This window comes from Rhinolophus ferrumequinum, chromosome 10 (assembly GCF_004115265.2).
Source record: "Rhinolophus ferrumequinum isolate MPI-CBG mRhiFer1 chromosome 10, mRhiFer1_v1.p, whole genome shotgun sequence".
Lineage (NCBI taxonomy): Eukaryota > Metazoa > Chordata > Mammalia > Chiroptera > Rhinolophidae > Rhinolophus > Rhinolophus ferrumequinum.
This window is the reverse complement of record NC_046293.1, coordinates 47,350,436-47,372,407: the sequence shown is the minus strand read 5'-3', so window position 1 is coordinate 47,372,407 and position 21,972 is coordinate 47,350,436. Positions and strand designations below refer to the sequence as shown.

The following is a 21,972-nucleotide window of genomic DNA, read 5'->3' as shown; positions in this document are numbered from 1 at the left end:
CACCAAGCAGAGATTCTCCTGCCCAAAGGGAAGAATTCGGCTGCTCATGGAGGAATAGGGAAGAGCTTCTTCAGACTTCATTGAAGAAGTCCAATTCTTAGTGGAACTATTGTAAGCATGTGTGTTTAAAATAAAAAAGATTTACCTGTTTTTTGTATTTATTACTTACAGAATTTGCGAAAGCACACTAGATGGTACCTATACAACAGAGCCATCAAACTAATCATAAGAGACCTAAAGTGAACTAAGGAGAGGTTGGAGAGGAGAGAAATATAGGTAAAAACCAAGCACACTAGTTCCTCAGGAAAGACAAGACATCCTCAGACTCTAAATTCACGGAAGAATCGATTCCATGTCCTAGATATCTCTCAAATTCTACTGCTTCTCCCCATTACCATTGCCACAAACCCAGCCCAAACTGCCAGCATCTCTAATCTGGATTATTTTAATAGTCTCCAGAGTCTTATCCAGATCTTAGCATAGTCTCCATTCCACAAGAGTGGTCTTTTAAAATGCAAATATAATCACATCTCATTGCTTTAAGGACAAAGTCCAAAATCCTGAGTGCTGTATATAAGGCACGATCTGACCCCCCCTCTTTCTCCAGCCTAATGACAACATACGTTTAGGCATATGCTTTGCTTGGCAGGCTCTCTCACCTCCTTTCCACGTCCCCTCCTTTAATAGCTAACTCACATTCCCTATTATTTTACACCTGGCTACACAATAGGCTTTTACCAATCTGACCTGGGAGGCATTTGAGTTTGGAAGATGCTCTTTTTTTTGAACCAGATCTCAGCATAGGTCAAAGTAGTTCTTTAAGGAATGAAAACACTGCAGCAAAGTGACCCAATCCCTTTGGTCATTCTCAATTATTAGGTTCTTTTTCATAAATATCAATAGCTAATAGCTCCTAAGCAAATTAATAGCCAACTGAGCAAATTAAGCTAACTAAGCTTCTAATAGCTAACTAAGCAAATTAAGCAATATAGAGCCATCTCCATAACCCCTCTACCAGGTGTGAAAGCAAGTGTTAGACTAAACTCTCTAACACATTTAAACATTTATATGCAAGCAGTTACAGAAAGAGTCATATAATATGTTTTGTAAGCTCAATGAAGCCCATCTCTGAGCCTTTCAGGTTCACAACCTGCATGAAAGATTCACTTGAGAAAAGGTGACAGTTCCAGGCCTGGGAGGCTGCTGACATCATTGTCGGATTTAGGCAATGCGTTCTCCAAGTCAGTCATGGAACACAGAACTGGTTCAGAATTAAGCCTTAGGGCTCCATCCTGGAGAATACAGGCTTTCACTGTGAAGGTCGGAATTCTTTCCTCCACATCTTAAGTCCCACTTATTCATCAGGTGAAAAAAATAATTCATAATGTCTATTGTGCTATAAAACACCCTCTGGTGTTAGTTGAAGGTAACTGTTAAGAAAGGCAGTCTCCTGTATGCAGTCTTTCATCCTCAGTTGTCTGCATAAGAATGGGTCTTGGGCCCAGAACAATTCCTTACCAAGAAGTGAAGAGCCCACACAGCCTGAGCTGTGATAAACATCTTCGCTCAGTCAAACACCTCATCTCTCTTTTCCCTTTGCCTCTTGTCTGTAGTACCTCTTTTCTCTCATCTTGTAAATATATTCATCTCTTCTCTTGAACCTATGACTCCCTTCAGCTTTTCCCCTGTTTCTTCAACCTTTACTTCCTCGCTTCCTTATCTTCTGTTGCTCTTCTATCACCCACAAACTGGTTTGTGTCTCCCTTGCTCCCCAAGAAAAGTCTCTTGCCTAAGAAACTAAAGATCAAGTTACTTTTATTGGTCTGAGGCATTTACAGTGTCAATGTATTAATTAAGGTAGGTGAGGATATGGAAACCAACTCCTAAATCTTAACGGCATTACCTAATGAATGTTTATTTTTTCCTGGTGTCATGATTTACTCATGTAAGTATTCATCTTTGTTGGCCTTCCAAGTGGTGATTCAGGGACTTAGGCTCCTTTCATCCATGGCTCCACCATCTCCTGGGGACTTAAGAGTCCTCAGCTGGACCTCTGCCTCTGGCAGCTGCAGAGCACCGAGTGTGGAGGACTGTGTGTATTGTTAGCACGGGATAGAAGTGGAGGAGAAATACGAAGTATTTCACTTCTCCTCTTATTTCATTGGCCATACACAGCCTGAAAGGGAGGCTGGGAAATGCATTGTAGCTGTTCGTCCACTTGGAAAAAGAAACTGCTGAGCCTATAGCAGTTCTTTACGAGTGTGCCATTCCTCCTTTCTGAAACTTTCTCTCCTTTGTCTTCCATGACACCATTCATTCTCTTGGTTTCTATCTTCAAATCATGACTGCTTGTTTTCAGTCTCCTTCTCAGCAGCTCTTTCTTTCATCCACCCCTTAATGTTGGTATCCCCCAGCATTTGTCTCTTGACTCATTTCTCACTACATGATTCTCCCTGAAAGATTTCATAAACAACCAGAACATCTACCTGTATCTTTCTGTTCATACCCCCATGTAAAAGCTGCTCCTCATTTTATAAGTCCCCATCTAGATAAGTGCACATCTACTTAGTCATTAAACTGGATCCTACATTCTTCCCTTATCTTCTATAACCAAGGTTTCTCAACCACTACACTATCGATCTTTAAGGCTAGATAATTCTTTGTTGTGGGAGCTGTCCTGTTCATTATAGAAAGTTTTGCAGTATCCTGGCTTAGATGCTGGTAGCTAAGTCCTTCACCTCCACCAAGTTGTGACAATTATCTCCAGACATTGCCGGATGTCCCTTGGGGAAGGAGGGAATCATCCCCAGTTGAGAACAGCATTATCCAGGCCTATAGATTCAATCATTGCAATATTTATCCCCTCCATTCTATTTTCTTGCCATTACTTTTATTAAATTCCACATCATTTTGTGCCTGGATTTCACCAATTGCCTCCTATCTGGCTGTGGCAAGTTGGCTGACCCCACAGTTATTCTTGACTCAAATCTTCACTGCCACCTTCCACTAAAGAAAAATGGAATACTTGTTTTTCAGCCTCCCTTGCATGGCTAGGTGACACCATGTGGCATGGCAAATCAGGTTTGTGAAGAGGGTGACACTTGAACTTAAAGGTTCCAAGGCTTTAGAATCATCTGGCTTGGATTGTATCTCAGCCTCATCACTGGTAGTTGTGTAGCTTTAGGAAAGTTACTGAAGTTCTCGGTGCCCTGTCAGCAATACTGGGATAATAATAGTACCGAACTTATAGGGTTATTCTGAAGATTAATGAGTTAACGTTTATAAAGTATTTAGTAATATACCTGGCTGAATGTAAACACTGGATAAATGGTGGCTATGACAGGGGAACGGCAGTGATGATGTAATATCTCTTTTACTTGCTAATTGCAAAGGTTATTACTTTATATCTTATCACCAACCTCTGTTCACCTTTAAAGACTCAGTTTAGGGAAGATTTCCTCTGGAAGTTTTCTCACACCTTTCCTTCAAAATTACAAGCCCCTTCTCAGATGTTATTTATTTTTCTTGCTCACTAGGCTGTGAATGCCTACAAGGCAAGGACCAGACCTTTCTTCTCTATATATTCTCAGGACCACCACAAATGCTAAATAAATATGAAATGCTCAGTAAGGATCTGTTCACTAAATCAGTAAGTGAATGAATATTAGCAATATACACCAGCCTTGCAAATAGCTTCCCTCCCCTTTAGCAGCAGGTAGGGAGGGAGGACCTTTAAAAAGCTTTGGACATACTCAGGGTAAATGAAACACAAATTAACCAGGTGAATTTCTAAAAGGGAATTTATCTTACCATCCTGGCAACTGCAGCCAGCTTTTAAGTAATTTGAAGCTAGGGACTAAATTATTCTTAGGGTAAAGAGAAAAACACTACATAATGACTTCAAACTTTGCAGAGATCATTTAAAAACCTTATTCTAAATAAATTCATCGAAATTTGCACAGGAGAGCGGCAATAGGAAGTGTTAATTGATAGAGAAGTCAGTTTTAACACTCCAGGGATATAGTTTACCAAATGACAACCTTTAAAGTTGCTTTGTGGTTAAAAGAAGTTAACCACACACATCCACACACGTTTTTTTTTTTTCCCCACTTGTCCAATCTCTATTTAGCAGACTGTTAATAAATTGAAAAATACCCATATATCTGGGGGATGGGGGTGGAGAGGAACTGTAATCCTAAGCAATTCAGTGTTTTCAACAAGGTCTCTCTTTGGAGGAGGACCCAACCATGTTTGGTTAGGAGGACTTGGTGGTGGCTTTACTTTCCGGGTTTTGGACCCAACCATCTGTCCTTTGCCATTTAACCAATTCCAACTAAGATCCCCTTCTGCAGATAAAAATTTGTTAGTTCATCTGTTATGGAGTGATTTCTAAATCATTTTTTTTTTAGGAAGGAAGAAATTTTTATTTTGCCAGGTACTTAAATATACTTGGCACGTTTTGAGTGCTGGGATAGGATTTCTTTTGGAAGAGTCCTTCATGTAAGCACAGTCTATTCCAATTGTTCCTGCAGTTGGCTCCTATGGGACTGGAAGGGAGAGACAAAATTGTCACAGATACACGACTCTCCGTGCTGTGATGCCCAGTTCTAGGAGTGCTAGAACTGGAGCATGAGGTGCAGCACAGGTTGGAAGACTCAGATACCTTCAGGGCTTGGCAGGTATGGGCACAGGGTAAGAAAGGTTAAGGTCATGTGTAAGAAAATGACCAGAGGAGTGGAAGCGGACCTTCAGAGGGCACACCAGGGGGTGGAAAGATTTGAATTTTATTTGTAAAAACCCCTATGGGGTTTCCCATTTAACGTGGCCTTGACCAACTCAGTTATCTGCCCTCTTGTTCCAGACTCTTAAAATGACAATAAAAAAATAAAAATAAAAAAGGTAAGAAGCCACGAAGAAAACCTGAGAGGAGATACTAGCGGAGAATAATGTGAATACAAGGCTGGGAAGACAGTGGAAAGTGGAAGACAGTAACTGAATGAAGACTTCTTTAAATGGAGGAAGTTACAACCTTAGAAGATAGGAGCACTTGGGAGTATGAACACTGAATGGTTGAAATCACCAGCACTTTCCTTCCCCTGGAGACACTGTCTGCCCTCAGCCTTCAGAGTTCCCCGTGAAAGTTAACTGGAGAGGCCCCAGACGTCAGGGAATACAGGCACCGCTCAGGATCCCGATGAGGCTGAGCACTAGCTGAACACAGTGGTTAAGTCTCTGTGTGAACCCTGGAATCAAAGCTCCCTCCCTTTCCATCCCAATTCAGAACACTGCATCAAATTTTATTAAAAGTGACCGGAAATGAATTACTGGGAACTGAGAAATTTCTTAAAAGGTCTCCAAAACGCAAGCAACCCACTCTTAAAAGGTAACTTTTCATCCGTACGACCACAAGAGTCTCAGCAACACTTGGGTCTCTCTGATAATTTACAGCCCTTTCAAACACTCCTGTGTTCACTTTCCCTGAATGCCCATTGGATCCTGAAGAAGTCACATCGACCCCGGAGAGCCAGGGGTCCCCTAACAGGTGGAACACAGAGCGCTCTCCCGAAGCGAGTGCCTCCCGCCCTCAGAGCACTCCTCGCCGGCGTCTAAGCGGTCTCGCGCCCCGGAGGCTACGCGGGCTCCAGCGCTGGGGCCGCGGCCCAGCCGGGCAGCCGAGAGAGGGAAGAGCGCGCCGGGTTCACGTCGCCTCCACGCCCACCTCCTCCCGCTGCGCGATCCCTCCCCTTGCCAAAGCTCGGACTCTCGGGGCTGCCCTTTTGTTGGCTGCGTCTGTCAATTTGTGGGCTGGGTGACATGAATGGATGAGCTGGACACACCTTCCAGACTTCTAGAAAAAAAAGTTCGGATCTGCATAGAGAGCGGGAGGGACGCTCCGGGCGCCCCAGGAGCCTATGCCGCGGGCCAGAGCAAAGCAGTTTCCCCCTCCCACATTCACTCCTCCCATCCTTTAAAACAACACCCGACCCAGATAAATAATACCGTTCCCAGCCGGCCGGCGTCCTCGGTGCCGTCTCCTCCTTCCCCTGGGCGTCCGAGTGAGAGGCGGGCGTGCGGCCGGCCGGCGGGCCCCCCCCCCCCCACCCGCACGATGCTCCCCAGCGCCGTGGCGGCCCACGCCGGGGCGTACTGGGACGTGGTGGCTTCCTCTGCGCTCCTCAACTTCCCCGCAGCGCCGGGATTCGGCAACCTGGGCAAGAGTTTCCTGATCGAGAACTTGCTGCGGGCTGGGGGCGCCCCGCCGCCCGGGCTGCAGCCTCCCGCGCCCCACGGCCCGGTGGCCGCTTTAGCCACCGCCACCGCCGCCACCACCGCGGGCGCGCAGGTTCGGCCCCTGCCTGCCAGCCCCGTTCCCCTGAAGCTGTGCCCGGCCGCCGAACAAGTTAGCCCCGGCGGGGCGCCCTACGGCACGCGGTGGGCTTTTCAAGTGCTCAGCCCCTCGGCGGACGGCGTAAGGCTGCCAGGCCGGGTTCCGGGGGACCGAGACTGTACCTTCCAGCCTTCAGCCCCAGGTGAGCCAGCTCTCTCCTCCCCAGCCGCGTCCAGTGCCACCTGGCCCGGGATCTGGACGCGCTGGCAATGCGCACTGCACGGAGGGCGCTCGGGCTTCAGTGCGCTGAAATCCGCTCTGGCCTGGAACCTTCTTCCTAGAACATGTAGAGCTCTAGTGGGGATGCCACTTCGGGGGTAAGAAAGGTACCACCACTCGCCGGGATTTCCCCTCACCCCATACCATCAACTTTCTCTCTGTCCACTACTGTCAACAAGTGGTAGGGCTACCTGCATTTCCAGGCCTTTGTAGAGAAACCCTGAAGGCACCACCTCGTCGTTAGCAGGAAAGGTTAGTCCCGGTCCCTAGATCTCTGGGCTGGACCAATTTCAAGGGATTTCCCAAGTTCAGTGTTTCTGTCCCAGCTCCCTGGAAAGTTCTTGGCAAGGAGAGCTTCGCGCGGTCCGCTTTGGGGGCTTTTGCCTCTTAAACTGTTGGCGATGGTCGGGGCCCTTCAAGAACACTCGCAAAGGTGTTTGGAAGGAGAGTTGGGCAAAGTTTTGGCTTTCTCTACCCTCACATTTTGGATCACAGGCGCAAGGAAATCAAGGCCGACTTTTTCTTCGTGTTGAGTTGAAACAGCTGAATAGGCACCTGGAGTAGGAAGTTCACCAACCACTAAACGGGAATTTACCAAAAGAAGGGCAGTCTTGGTTTGTTTTAATTCCCGTATAAAACCTAGGTGGTGTGAGTGGGAAGAAGCGGACAGTTTAGTCAAATATTAAAGATTATGGAGGGGCTGCGGAAATTGGTAGTAAAAAGGGGAAAAGCCTTTTAGAGACTCAGAAACTGAGATCTAGTTGGATTGTTATTATTTTATTTTTGTCTGCGTCCTTAGAAGATCTTAACTCATTCTTTTAATCCCGATGGGTTTGTCCAGAATGACTAATAGACGCTTTTTCAGCAAATTCCATTGTCCCAGTAAACTGCCGGATCAAATTTATTGCTAATGGCTTTATAGAACTTAACATGTTTAGAACCTGTCCTGGTCTTTCAGTTTGAAATGGTTACTAACAGAATGGAACAAATATAATTATATGAGGACCGATCGCACTCATAGTGTAAAACCTAAATTCTAGGAAGCGTTTTTGCTCCCTGGGAGAGGAACAAAAATAGTTAAGACAAAGTTTATGTGCCTTGGAAATATGGGCCATTCTGTTTTTTTTGAAGTAGTAGGAAAATTAGAAACATAAAGCAGGTTTACATAGACAAGAGTTAATAGATAATTAGTGTTGTCTCATAAAAATAACATTTTAAAGAAAATTTAGTGATTTGCATAACTTGATGCATTGTGTTTGCAGAAGTTATGTGTCAATGATTCTTATATTGCTCCTGATCATGATTGGCTACTCAACAATGGAAAGTTACTTAATTTAAACTTTGTAGATTTTACAGATTAAATTTAAATAAACCAAATGCTAATCAAATGCAGATATTTTAATAACTGAAAAATAATGTCGGATACCTATTTGTTTCATTCAAAATATTGCAATTAATTGGGAAAAGGGTTTCCTAACTACACTTTTTAAAAATTTTCACAACATACTCATTCTTGTATACTTAGGAAAGTGTCAAAATGCAACAATGATTTTTTGGAGTAATTAAGAGTATAAGAATTGATATTTGCCTTTGAAGTGTTCTAATATAATTTAAGCATGCATTTTTCCTAATATTTTGTCTAGTCCTCATTGAAAATTTGATGATCTCCTAGGTTAACTTTTATTTGAAGAAATAACGTTTTATTCCAAAATATCATTCTTGTAAAGAATGCATTTAATTTTTGAAACTAGAAAAATATCGTAAGAAAATTAAAGCCCCGTAAATTTGTGCCCATAAATATGCTGCTTAGAACCAGCATTTACATTAATTTATTTTCATATTTTGAGAAAGAATGTAGTTTTATGAATATTGTCCAGTTTTATTTAAATGACAGATTCTTGCCTTACCGAATGTTATAGGAATTTTATACTGTGCAGACTTATGAAGTTATAATGAGTGCTGACAATGGTAGATATCACATGAAAATTAGATGAGGAGGAAATAGTGATTGTGTTCTATAGAGAGTATAAAGGAGATAGAAAAGCTGCTGTTTTCAGAAAGATAAAAATATTTCTTTTTTTTAAATTAAAGTTTATTGGAGTGACAATGGTTAGTAAAGTTACATAAGTTTCAGGTGTACAATTCTGTAATACATCATCTATGTATCATTGATGTAACATCACATCTATGTAACATTGTGTGTTCCCGACCCAGTGTCAGTTCTCTTTCTATCACCATATATTTGATCCCATTTACCCTCATTTACCACCTCCTACCCCTTACATACGTATTTCTGAAATGGCAGCGAACAACCAATTCTGATCCTTTAGAAACTAACTTAGGAGTGGATCACAAAATGTGATTTTTAATTGTGTCAGCATATTGGCTGCCCACTTTTTTTTCAACCTTAATTTCTTGATTGTACCAGTCTCAATGTTGAATAAGAAAACCCAGAGTTCTTTTTAAGTGTATTGGTGAAATACAGCACCATGAGGGGATGCATTTCTTCTTCATTGTTTTTGTTAACCACTATTAATTGTACAATATATTTCGTTCTTTCAGCAAATGCTTACTGGGTGTCTTGCGTGTGTCAGGCTCTGTGCTGGGCCATTAGGATAATCAGTGAACAAATCAGATAACTGTCTCTGCCCTGTAGGGCTTACATTGCATGTTCTATACTGCTTTACAGTTTACCAAGCATTTTTTAAATTGTTAGCTGCTTTAATCCTCATAATAGGCCAATTGTTTCTATAATGATTATTTCACTTCCTAATTTTGTTTTTGTCTGAAGTATCAGTTTAAACATCTGTGAACTTGTGAAAGAGACAAAAATTGCCCCAAATCTTTATATTCCTTAGATTAGTCTTTCATCGAATATGAGAAACTAATGAGGGATAATCAATTATATGTATCACAATAATAAATCAGATTGTGATTTTGTATTTGAGCCTATAAAAGAAATTGGCCTTCCCCTTTATCTTGCTATGTGCCTGAAAGGTGGTGACAGTTAAACAGTAACACAGATTTATTTACAGGTCATAGATGAAAGTATAGCTGTCAGTGCTTTGTCCCTGAAAATTGGCAAGTATTTGAGTATTTAGCCTATGAAAAGGAACACTCTATAGTAGCTCTATGTTGCCAAGTTTTTTTTATATAGAGTAGTTTAAAAACTTTAAAACTCAAAGAACATTCCTCAAGGCTTGAAAGGGTCACATTTAGTGCAATAGTCGGTAGTAAGAAGGTTCACCTCCAGGGGTTGTATCTGGAAACAAAAAACCAAAAACATCTTAGATCTGTTATAGTTTATTAGTGGAAACCAGAAGGTTTTACAGTATATCCTAATCATCAGAGATCCTTCCCCAGAAGTTTGTTAATATCATTATTTAGCAAATATTGTGTTAGATTAAAATATTCATGTTTTTATATATAAAAGAGGGCCTTGAAATTTAATAAGTTAAAAATTTTAATTTCTTTTGGTTATGACATCAGTCATCTTCAAAATAAGGGTAACGAATAGCCTTGCTTTTTAGTAACATTTGTTATTTTAAACATTTTAGAAAATGTTTAACATAAAGATAATTTCCTGAATTTATTCAGGTGCTATATATAAAAGGATTAAGAAGCAAATGTTTATTCTGGATAGGTGAATTGAACTGTTCTCTTTTTAAAGCAATTTTGTCAAGTAAGTTAAACTGTATAATACGGAAACGGAACCAGATCCATAGTATTTTTTCTAGCACCCTGTTAGGATTGTTTCTTACCATTAATATTTAATGTGCACTCTAGTTTTCTTGTCCATTTCCCGGTCCCAGTCCCTATTTACCAGTTAATTCTTGACGGCCTGAACCTTATGACTTCGGCTCCAATTGGTAGTTTTTTCCACTTTCACTGAGATACAGTGAAAGTATGAAATAAAGTAGCTTCTCTTGACATTTTAGGCACTTGGGGCAAGGAGGAGAAGATGGATCTGTGCCCCAAATGGGGATTCCAGTTCAACTGAAGACTTTGTGATATCATTTAAGCCAGAGTTTGTCATTTATTTTTGCTGACACTGCTCTAGATTTGTTTTGGCAAATAAAAATCACAGAATCTTGAATGTTGATGATACTGACCTAGAAACAGGATAAAGGGAGTGGAGAATCCAGAAAAAGATACTGATGGGGCCCATTCAAGTGGTTCCTTGCTCACTCAATCACCCCAACCATCCTTTGGTGGAATTTGTAGATAGTACCGCCCCACATTCTTACTACATCTGATTATTTTTTTTGGTAATCTGTTTAGCAAATCTTTAGATTTATATTAACATATTAATAGCTTTTACATAGTTCATGAGGAATCAGCTCTGAACAAATTGTTATATGGTCTTCAAATTAATAAACTTCAGGTTCAAGGAGACGTTCTTGCAGTGAAGAGAATCAATAACGCTAATAGTCTCCTTACTTCTGGTACTCATTGAGTAAGCCACACTCCTTACAAAATACTGTCTGAGTCAGAACTACAACAAGGTAGCAAGTTATGCACGTTTAATTTGCCTCTGACTTGAGCACCTAGCCCTCTCCCAACTCCTAACATGCTTCTCTACTTCACTTGAACAACAAGAAATCTCAATCTGTTAACATGTATTGAAGCTATTGAGGTTTAATAAAACAGGAGTAAGCCCAGCAGGCAAGTAGGAACATTTTAGAAGTTTCCCCTTAACTCTTATTCACTTTAGAAATTTGAGTATTATTTTATTATAAGAATGCTCAGAAAACTGCATGTGGAGTTATGCAGAAATAAATGGAGGATTCTCAGAGTTCAGGGTGACACGCAGGAAGCCAAAAGATGCCGTACATTGTGGGTGATTTGAAAGGATTAACAGTGATTTTATCCACATTTGTTGGAGATAAATGTGGCTCAGATGTTGGAACTAGAACTGTGCATCGGACTCCGTTGTATTTCCTCTTTGAGTGTGCCACCTCCTTCTCGTTCTTGTGCCAGGAGAAAAAAGTCTCGGCTGTGAGAAGACATTTTATGGTTAGGTTTGCTGCTGAACAATGATAGAAATGGTAGTGACTTGTAAGTAAGGGAGTAGATGTGTTCATAAAATACTTTGAGATTCTTTTCCATGAAAGTTTTTTACAGAAGTGAAATGTTACCATCTTTAAAATATTTACACAAATGTGTTCTTATGTTAGGGTGAGGTGGGTATACATACTGTGTTTCCCTGAAAATAAGACTGGGTCTTACATTAATTTTTGTTCCAAAAGACGCATTAGGGCTTATGTTCAGGGGATGTCACCCTGAAAAATCATTCTAGGGCTTATTTTCTGATTAGGTTATTTTCGGGGAAACACGATACTTCATCAACTCCTCCCTCAACCTACTTTCCACCACCCTATTTCTGTTGTTGATATTATCCATACTTTAGAATCCATCTTTTAAGGGGACTTGATTTGTAACTCTTAATACAGTGTTTGTCCACTTAATCTTGGGTTAACAGAGACTCTAAAAGATTTTTCTTAATTACAGTGATTTATTTTTTCATAGTGAAGTTTTTTTAACAATTTTTTAATCAGTTAAATAATTTTAAGTTTTCATTCACAAATACCTGGCGTTCGTCAGGAATAAAAAGGCAACTTGTAAAAAGAAACAATATGATTTTTATCTAGGAATGCTTGTTAGAATCCCTATTTAAGACTTCATTCGATCATGCTTCCATTTTTATACTCTCTTAGTGAAAAATTGGATTTTTGCCTTCACATATAATATGCTTACCAGACCCTTGTATATTTTATTCCAGAACATTTTATTTTACTTTCAGTAATGTTTCCACTTTTAATGAAATCTCTCCCTTTCATTCTTTGTAGCCTCCAGTCAGTACTTGATTTGGCAATGCTGAGCGTTCATCACTTTACATAAAGTTGCATTTACGGGTTTCATTTTTAATAGCATTATTCATTTTTGTCAACCAACCAGCTGTCAGTTGGGAATATTTCAGGGGCACATTTCTGTGAGTTATGTGAACAGTAAACTTATGGCACTAAAATTATCTCTGAAGTCAAAGATCAAAAACGCCTCTATAAGTTTTTAGACTTTTGTTGCAGAACCAAAGCATCTAAGAAAAGGGAAGAAAAAAAATTTCAAGTCTTTTTTCTAGGTATTCTGAATATTTCATTGTCTTCTTGTGTATAAATAGTCCAAAGATGAACTAGGTTTTTCACTTTTCTTTCGCATGTTCCGGCACCATGCCATAACAACATTAATTGTATTAATTCTAAGTGACCATCAGAAATAGAATATATAGTGTATACCTCTCTACCAGTCCTCTCGAGAGGACTCAAAATGTCTTGTTCTTTAAATTTTTAAATCTCTAACACTTCTTAAAATATGTGAAGGAGCTAGAAAGCTATTCTTTGAGAAGATTTATGTACATTAAAAGAATAAAAATCATGATTGCTGGCAAGTTCTAATAAACTAACCTAGGGCTCGGTTGAGTTTGGGTGTTTTGGACCAATTCAATAGTTATATTGTGTCTGAAACCAAAAGACAGTCTGATTCTTTAAAGGAGGAACAGAATCACTCTTATTTGTTTTCATATTTTCTATAGGTGCTTTTGCACTACAAATTGAATAGTTGCAACCAAGAACATATGGCCTGCAAAGCCTAATGTATTTACTGTCTGTCCCTTATGGTAAAAGTTTGCTAACACTTTCTCCAAAGCATAAATGGCAAATTGGGTAAATTTCAAAAATACTGTGTAGTTTTCTGGGCTGGTTTTAGTAGCATTTATAATCTTCTTGAGCCTGTTTCCTCATTTCAAAATGAGAACAGATGTTAGGATCAGCATTTGACTTTCAAACACATAGCTCAAAAGCCCACTGATAACATACAGGGAAAGATGTGAAGGACCCGTTTCCATCATTCCACCATAAGTAAATGTTGGTAAAAGAGGTATTGCTGTGTAAGAAACCATCTCAAAACTTAGAGGCTTCAAAGAACAATTTATTATTTTCTCTCTCATTTTTGTGGGTTGGACTCAACTGGCTGGTTCTCACTTGGAATCTCATTGCAGTTAGATATCAGCTGAGGCTACCGTCATCTGAAGAAGGCTCAGCTGGGCTGGATTTCCAAGATGGCTACTCACATGATTGACAGTGATGCTGGCTGTTGACTGCGTGCTCAACTAGAGCCATTCCATCATCTATACTTGGACTTTCCAAGCGTTTTGAGCTTCTCATAGCATGGTGCCTGGGTTCTGAAAGGGAGAGTTCTAAGAGCAAACATTCTAAGAAACCCAGGCAGTAACTCAAGGCTTCTGATGACCTAGCCTTGCAAGTTCCAGAATGTCACTTCTTTTATGTTCCTTGGTCAAGCCAGGCAGCAAAAACACCCCAAATATAAGAGAATGGGAAATAGACACCACCTCTCTGGGGGAGGAGCACCAAATAATTTTCAGCCATTTCATGTCTGCCACAGGGTGAAATCAGTAACCGTCTTCAGACACAGTTCCTGCCAGTCTGTCTCCTGCTGTAACACACCAATGAAAGAATCACGTAGAGTGGTGTAACTGGGATCCCACGGAGCCTTCATTAAGGCTCTAAGTTTTGAGAGCTATGGGTACTCTTCTGTTCTGGTATTCTCATCTGTGACGTCAACTTCATTAAAACAAAAAAAGAGAAAAGGAGTTCCTCAAATGTAGCTCATTTTTTTCAGAGCTGTCTAGTGGAGACTTCTTGAAGGGAGAGGCAGCAGAAGTAATGACCACCTTTGATCATTGCAATGCGTTAGGGCTCCATAGCTTGGGAAGAAACCAGACCCGACCCATCTGTTGGTATTGTAAGGACTTAGGAGAAGATGATCGTGGGAGTTTCCAAATAAATGATTATCATTACCGTGTCGCTACAACAGGTTACCACTGCAGTAGGCAGGCTCCTTCCATTTAGCCCCCTCACCCCCACCCCTTCTTCTACCACATCTCGTCCACTACTGCCAGGTGAAATTTCCTAAAATACAGGTTTCATTATATCACCAAGCTATTCAGAAAAACCTTAATGATCCCCATTTGACTATCAGATCAAATAACAATATTTAGATTGTCCTTCAAGACCTTCATCTCCTCAGCCGCCTTTAGCTCCTCCAACCACATTACTTAATGGTCACTCCCTTGGCCTTGTCCCAGCAGTGAGGGTGGTCTCCTCACCTGTCCCATGTATCACCACCGTCTTTGCCCTCTTTCTTTTTGTTCATGCCATCTTTCCTTCCTGGGATGTCTTCTTTCTCTTCTTTTGCCATTCCAAATACCTTCCAAGGTCCAGATTAAGATGTTTTTCCTGCTTAAAACATTCTTTGACAAAGCCTTACTATCAATATTCTTTTCTTTTTATTGGCTTCTGCATTTCAGTGGAAGTCAGACCATGCTGCTGCTTTTTACATGTTGTCTTTTTTTTTTTTTTTTTTGAGTTGATCTCAAATTATATAACAATGGTAGAAGTAGAGGTTACATGTCAGGCATTGTTTTGTGTTTTTTTCAATGGTCTCATCTGGGCTATACATTATAATTACCTGTGCAACTTTTGGAAAAAACGCTATGCTAGGGGGCGCACTCCTAGCCAGCCTGATTTAACCCAACTGGTGAGGGGCCTGGGCATCTGTATCTTTGAAAAACATTCTGGGTAATTCTAATGTGTATTAAGGTTGAGGACCACTGGTTAGGGAAACACACAGTATGAATTTTTTCAGATCTCATCTCGTTCTTGGGAAATGCCTCATATTTGACAGAATAACATTAAATTTGGAGTAGGGAGAAATGAAATGTAAATTTCATTTTTTTGATCAGCAGTTTCAAAATCTGAAAGTTAACATTAAAAAATAGAAATTCTTCCAGGGAGGGGAAACTATCCTTTTTCATCTTTTTAGTCTGAACACACAGTGCATTATGTGCACTTGATATATATGCTATACATATTATTTGCATGGAATTATAAGACAGAATCAAATAAGTAGACACTACATGTGATTTTTCTTCTCCTGAGCTGTATCAAAATGTTAAGACCTTTGTTTTTCTGTCTCTGAAATACTCGAGACAAAACAAACAAACAAACAAAAAACCTGATTTCTTTTGCTTTCTGATAGGCAAAAAGGTAAAGGATGAGCTTACTTAACTTTCTCGCCCTTGCGATTGAAGACAAGTTTGCATGTGGATCGCATAAATGAATTATTTCCAGGTTTGTGATAAATAATACATCATTAGATAACTGATATTTCTTAGGTCTTACGACTCAAGATAGATGGTTGCCGTTCATCATAGTTTCATTTTTGGATCCATTCTACTTCAGATAGTCTGTTCAACTGTATATTATTATTGGGTGAGAAGTTTAGATTGTTTTATTCCCATTGCCCATGTACTCAGCACTTGAAGGAAGTCATGAAAATCATCCTTTTGAAATTATTTAATTCCCCGTTATTCTTTCCCAGAGGTATTTTTGACCCTGTGATGCCTAGTAAGACATCTTAGAACCTTTTTCTCATTTCTCTTCATCCTTCTTAAAATGTCTGCCCAAATGGCATAACATTGCAGTGGGCTCCTGAAATTTATTTGACGGTTTTATTAGTGGTCTTTAGTATTCTTTCTTTGAAATGTCAGCTCAAGTTAGTACCACAGTTTGCACTGACAATAAAAAGAATACGGTTTCACCCCATTTAGATACCCATTGTTCTTCATCAGTAAAGAAGAATGAAAATAACAAAAACAATTTAAAAATTTGTTGCTTGCTTTCTACACAACAGAACTTTGGAAATAACTTCTCTGTAGCTTGGCTTGTAACCATCTGTGGCTGTGGGATACTTAATAACACAGAACCATCTAGTTGGTTAAGTTAAAAAAAATCAGGCCAGTTCATCATCAAGTTGTCTCTAATTTCCCATCTTTACATTCAAAATAATTAATAGAGGTTTTGATTTTGTGTCCTCAGAAAGGTCAGAATATCCGATTAAGAAGTGAAAAGTTCATCAAGTTTTTTGTGAATAAGTGATTTTAGTCATTTGGATTCGGACAGTTTAATTCCAAAAATGTTAAGTCATTTGTTTATAACTTGTAACAGTTTCCCACAGAAACTGGAGGTCAGATTTGTTGGCAGGACACAACATTTGGAGTATCCTGAAGTGTTGTGCTAAGAGAACCTAACATCATGCTGTCAACCTGACAGTGCACATTTTTTCCATAGGAAAGCCCATTTGTTTTTCTCTTACGGAAAGCTCGGAAGATGACACATCTCCATTTTCTGGGCTCCAGCTTTCATTGAATAAGAATCTGGCAGTCTCTGTGCAGGAAATCCTTATCCTCATGGCTAATAACTATATATTATGCTAAAATATTGATGTTTCTATTGTCCTTTTTTGGAAAAAAATGGCTGAAAACAGTCGTCATCACATTCCCGATGCACACCCGTTTAATGAATAAATGAGAGTTAATGAATAAATGAGACAGTATGTGTTAAATTCGTAGCCAGTCCAGTGCCTCGCATATAGTAGGCACTCCTTAAATATTATTATAAGTATTGTTCAGTAAGCCTACAATGAATTGTTCCTAACATGATAAATGATAAAGTGACTACATGTAGAATACATTGATAGGCTTTGAAATGCATATCATCTGGGATGAAATTGCCTTGTTTTCTGCTCTTTTCAGAACATCTTCAAAGTAGTTCTGAATGGCTTACAAAAGTTTTAACACATCTGTTGACTCGTCATTTGGGTTTTTTTTTTTTTTAATCATACTTGAGTTTCCTTTTTAGCTCATTGCTTTAACAAGTGTGTGGTTTACAAATATTTTAAATTGTAATATATATTTTTCAAAGCATTGCATTGTTTTAAATGGTTATTTTCCAACGCCATTCAACATGCCTGCAATCACATGCTCAGCTGGATTAGCAATTGACTTATGTCAAAGTAGGAGCATGTAAAAAAAAATGGAGCACTTAATTGGGATTTCACAGTGATTTCCACATAAACCAGCTTAAACAAGGTGTATTTATGTATAGACATCAGGAATTGACTAATCCCCTGTGTAAATAAATATATGTGTGTTAAAGAGTTGATTTAAAATGGTGAAGAAATTCTGCACAATAGAACTTTGAGCCTGGTCATAACATATGCAGTTGTTTAGCCACTAGAGTTGTTACTATAGATAGCATGTCATTTTGATTACAGCTTTATTATATTAAGATAATGTACAGCAATATTAAAAAAACTGTTCAATTGCAACTCTTTTTCTGGCTAAATTTAACACTAAGATATTTATCACAAGTGAATTTAATTGATCACTGGTCTCAGATGAACCACCCATTTTTTTTTTTTTTACCCCTTATTTTTCCACTCTTGGGGCTGTAGTGTTAGATTGAGAAACATCTTGGTTAGAGTTATAAAATGTGTAACTTGCACCTATCCTGCATCATTATATTAATAGTATCGTTAGTGTACTGATTTTCTATTGAGCAAAAATATTCTTTTTGTGTGTGTTTCCAGCTATCGTGATAAATGTGTAATTGTATGTGTGTAAATGCAACATCGCTGAGTCTTTTCTTTTATCTCAATTTAAAAACTGCCAAATAGCACAATAGCCATAACTTAATTATCAATGGAGTGTTTATTTTGGAGATGAAATAAGTTAGTTAACAGAAATGCTTGAGAATAAACATAATGAGGCAACTTTTATACATAGAAATGCATTTCCATTTTTCAAAATACTTCATATATCCATAAAAATAATGGAAAATGTAACTCTGTCTAAATAATGCCATACACTTGGAATATAATTTAAGATGTTAAATTCAAATGAAGTGACTTATCATTTCTATGATGATTTTATAGTCAATATAAAAACAACTTATGATAATGAAAATTTTTTTAAGTTTTATTGAACTTTTTGAACACCAAAATTGGTCTTTTTTTCGTACTTTGCTTAGTTGCCATATTTTCAAAATAGCGTAAGACAAACATTTTATTATTGGAAAAATCCAGATATTAAAAAAAACATTAATATTGACCACTTTCCATTATATTAGAGAAAAAACCCTGCATTATGATTAAGTTACAATTTGTAAGCATTAAGAGCCCTGAGACTACAAAAGTCTTACGGGAAATACTTACCTGTAGCTATCCTTCAAAAGCTTTAGTGAAAATAAACACATGCTCATCAATTGGTTAACATATGAGTCTGAAATTACGGTGTTGTTAAAAAAGGTATGTATGTGTATCAAAATAATTTTCACTATACGTAATTAAGAAGAGAAAAGAAAAGAGTTGCCATTGAATGTGTAGAGCAGGGGTGTCCAAACTGCGGCCCGCGGGCCAACTGCGGCCCATGATCCATTGTTAATTGGCACGCAGCAAATTCCAAAAATATATTTAGTTTACTTAAATAAACCAGGTGAGGGAATACGTACTTCACCTCGAGTGAGTGGCCCGGCTGTTTGTGTATTTTACCGCATATGGCCCTTGGTAAAAAACGTTGAAAAAAGTTTGCACATCCCTGGTGTAGAGCAAGTAATAAAAACATTTATTTTGAAGTCATGGTCTAGATTTCAAGGTCATCTGTTACAGAAGATACTGTATTTCAGGGTAAGTCGGGAGCAGAGAAGGGGTTAATTTCCTCATCCTCATTGTTTACCTAAGATGATCAGAAGTTTCCTGTGTCATAGATTTGCAGATCATTCATTCATTTATTGAAAATGTATTGACTATTTAGAATGTGCCAGGCACTCTGCTGGCTATGCCTTGGTAAAAAGAAGTTGCCCTCCTTCAGGAAATCTTACTGAACTTTTTGAACACCCACATTTATATTGTATTAAACCTCATTAGGATACAGTATATTTCAGGTACTTAACCAAAGGCGGGCGTATAGTAAGTGCTCAATAAAAAAGGAGCTATTAATGAATGTTCTATGCCACCCTTTATAGCTATTTTTCATCTACTGAGGAGCAGAGTTTAAAATTTATTTACCAGAGTAATGATCACTAGCCCATGTATGTGTATTGGACATGTTAGAAGCAGCATAGTTTAATAAAATGAGAAGAACAGAATTATATGACAACTCCCTATACTATAAGCATAAATGCTTTCAGTTTAACTAGATTTCTCTTGCGATAAAATGTTACTACTCTTCTCAAACACTTTGAAATGTGTAAACGTGATCAGCACAACCACTTTTTGTTAGGGAATTGTTCAGTACATTAACTGTTACAAACTTTGGAATCCAACTAACTATATATTTCAAAAACCTTTCTGAAATTAAACAGTAGAGTAATATAAACGTTTTAAAAAATTGAACGTAAGCACTTAACATTCAGATTATTTCTTGATATTATATCTAGAGCTGTGCCATTCAATATGACAGCCCCTAGCCATATGAGTCTATTTAAACCTAAAATAATTTAAATTAAGAATTCAGCTATCCAGTCATCCTCACTATATTTCAAGCGCTCAGTAGTCATGTGTGATAAGTCGATAGATACCATATAGGACAGTGCAGATAAGGACATTTCCATCATCATAGATAGTTCTCTTGGATTGTGTTGCTCTAGGATATTTTAAATAAAGGAGTATTTGAAATTTGCTACTTAGAATTATGACCACACAGAAAATGAACTATTATATTTGGTTTTGACAATTTGAGGCTTTCCACTACATCTTCTAAATCTTGATTAAATTATTTGGCAAGCTCTTCGACAAATAAAGGCTAGAACTTTGAACTTTTAAATGACTTTAGTTTCAGTAAAAGTAATAACTAAGTAAAGGCTCAGAAAATGAAGTGCTTTTACTCAATGACTTTTGGGAAACTGGAACTTTGAATATTGTTTCAAAGAAATGGCTAATCAATGAGATCGATGCTTTCTCTACAGCACCTTCCAAACCTTTCTTCCTGAGTGCCCCACCATTCTACTCGGCCTGCTGTGGTGGGTCCTGTCGGCGCCCTGCATCCCCCACTGCTTTTCCAAGTAAGTTTTTATGCTTCATCAGCAATGCCTCAGTTATTCTGTAAACCAAAGCAGCAGGACTTAATGTGCTCTGGAAAACTAATTGGTAATGCAATGGCAGGGAGCTAATTCCTCACTAAAAATCACAGCGATCCTATTCAGGAGGTTTCCAGAGATTTATCAAACCTCAGCACACTGAGCAATTGTGAGCGGTTTCCAATGGCATTGAAACTCAGGGTTGACACACCAAGGAAAGCGACTTATTTTCCATGTGATATAAAAGATTTCAGAGGGACAAGGTTGGCTCTTTTTAAAATGTTTAGCAATACCCATTTAAAGAAGAGAAAAGGAAGGCTAAGAAATTATGCTGTGTAAAATTTCCATTCAGCTTAATGTGTGACACAGAAGGTCACTAGGTGCCCATAGAAAATAATTTAAAATCATCAAGATTGTAAAAAGAGATAAATGCCTCTCCTTTGTGATCTTGAAGAAAACCAGTCAGCGTCGTATGAAATATTTTCAAGAGAACTGTTCTTCAAACATTACAAAACTTTACTAGTGTCCAGGGGTGGAGTGAGAATGACAATTTTCAAAAACTTGTAGAGTGTGTATGCGTGTGCACACACGTAAAAAAAAAAAATGTCTCAGTGAAAGTAAATGACATTCACCTTGGTCTTGAGATTTCTAGGACAGAGAAGAATCTGCAGGCAGAGAATTTGAGTTTATGATAAAGAAGTCCAGTGGAGAAGTGCCTTTATTTCAGCTGCCCAAGAGAACACATGGATTCAGGTTAACAGCTCTGTCAGGTGAAAAGTGAAGTAGGAGCTGAGTCAGGCTAAAGTCAGAGCTCTGCCATAGTGGAGCTCAGAAGGCGGCTGCCTCTCTGTGTGTGTTTCATGAATGTTTCAGGACAGCAGTTGCTCAGCAGAATGGTTCCTGACAAGTGAGGCAGCAAATGCTGGCCGTTTCATGAGCTGCAAGCTTCTGAGCATCTCTTTAGGGGGCTGATACTTTCCCACAGAGCACTTTACATGGCTGGGACCCAGCCACAATGGGTGACAGATCCGTGACCAATTGCCACTGTCACTTGACTCATCCACACGCGACCTCACCACGATTTTTCACTGTGCAGATGAACTTTAGGATCCATTTCACATGGAAAAGGCTTGGGCAAGGGTCAGTTGCCCTTTTGTATGGTCATAAAGCGAGGCTCTGTGTGCCAGTCTTTTCTGCTGTCTCACATTCCAAGTGAATTTCTGGACACCATTTAAAGCACTTGACTGAAAACTAAAGCAGTGAATGAAACTGACTTTTATAGACTCATTCTAGCTCATCTTCCCATATAACTCTGTCCACCTGAAAAGGGATTTAGTGGATGAGCTGAGTGTATATAGGACTTGCTGAATACAT

General features: G+C 39.0%; 1 protein-coding gene across 1 annotated transcript in view; it reads left to right on the top strand.

Moving 5' to 3' along the window:
* Window positions 1-6,097: 6,097 nt before the first annotated feature.
* The window catches only part of DBX2 (developing brain homeobox 2), a 34,414-nt gene continuing 18,539 nt past the window's right edge, over window positions 6,098-21,972 (top strand). Inside the window, exons 1-2 of the mRNA XM_033117725.1 lie at window positions 6,098-6,530; window positions 20,488-20,583. Coding sequence (XP_032973616.1) covers window positions 6,110-6,530; window positions 20,488-20,583 — 517 coding nt within the window. The 5' untranslated portion in view covers window positions 6,098-6,109. The remainder of the gene's footprint in view (window positions 6,531-20,487; window positions 20,584-21,972) is intronic.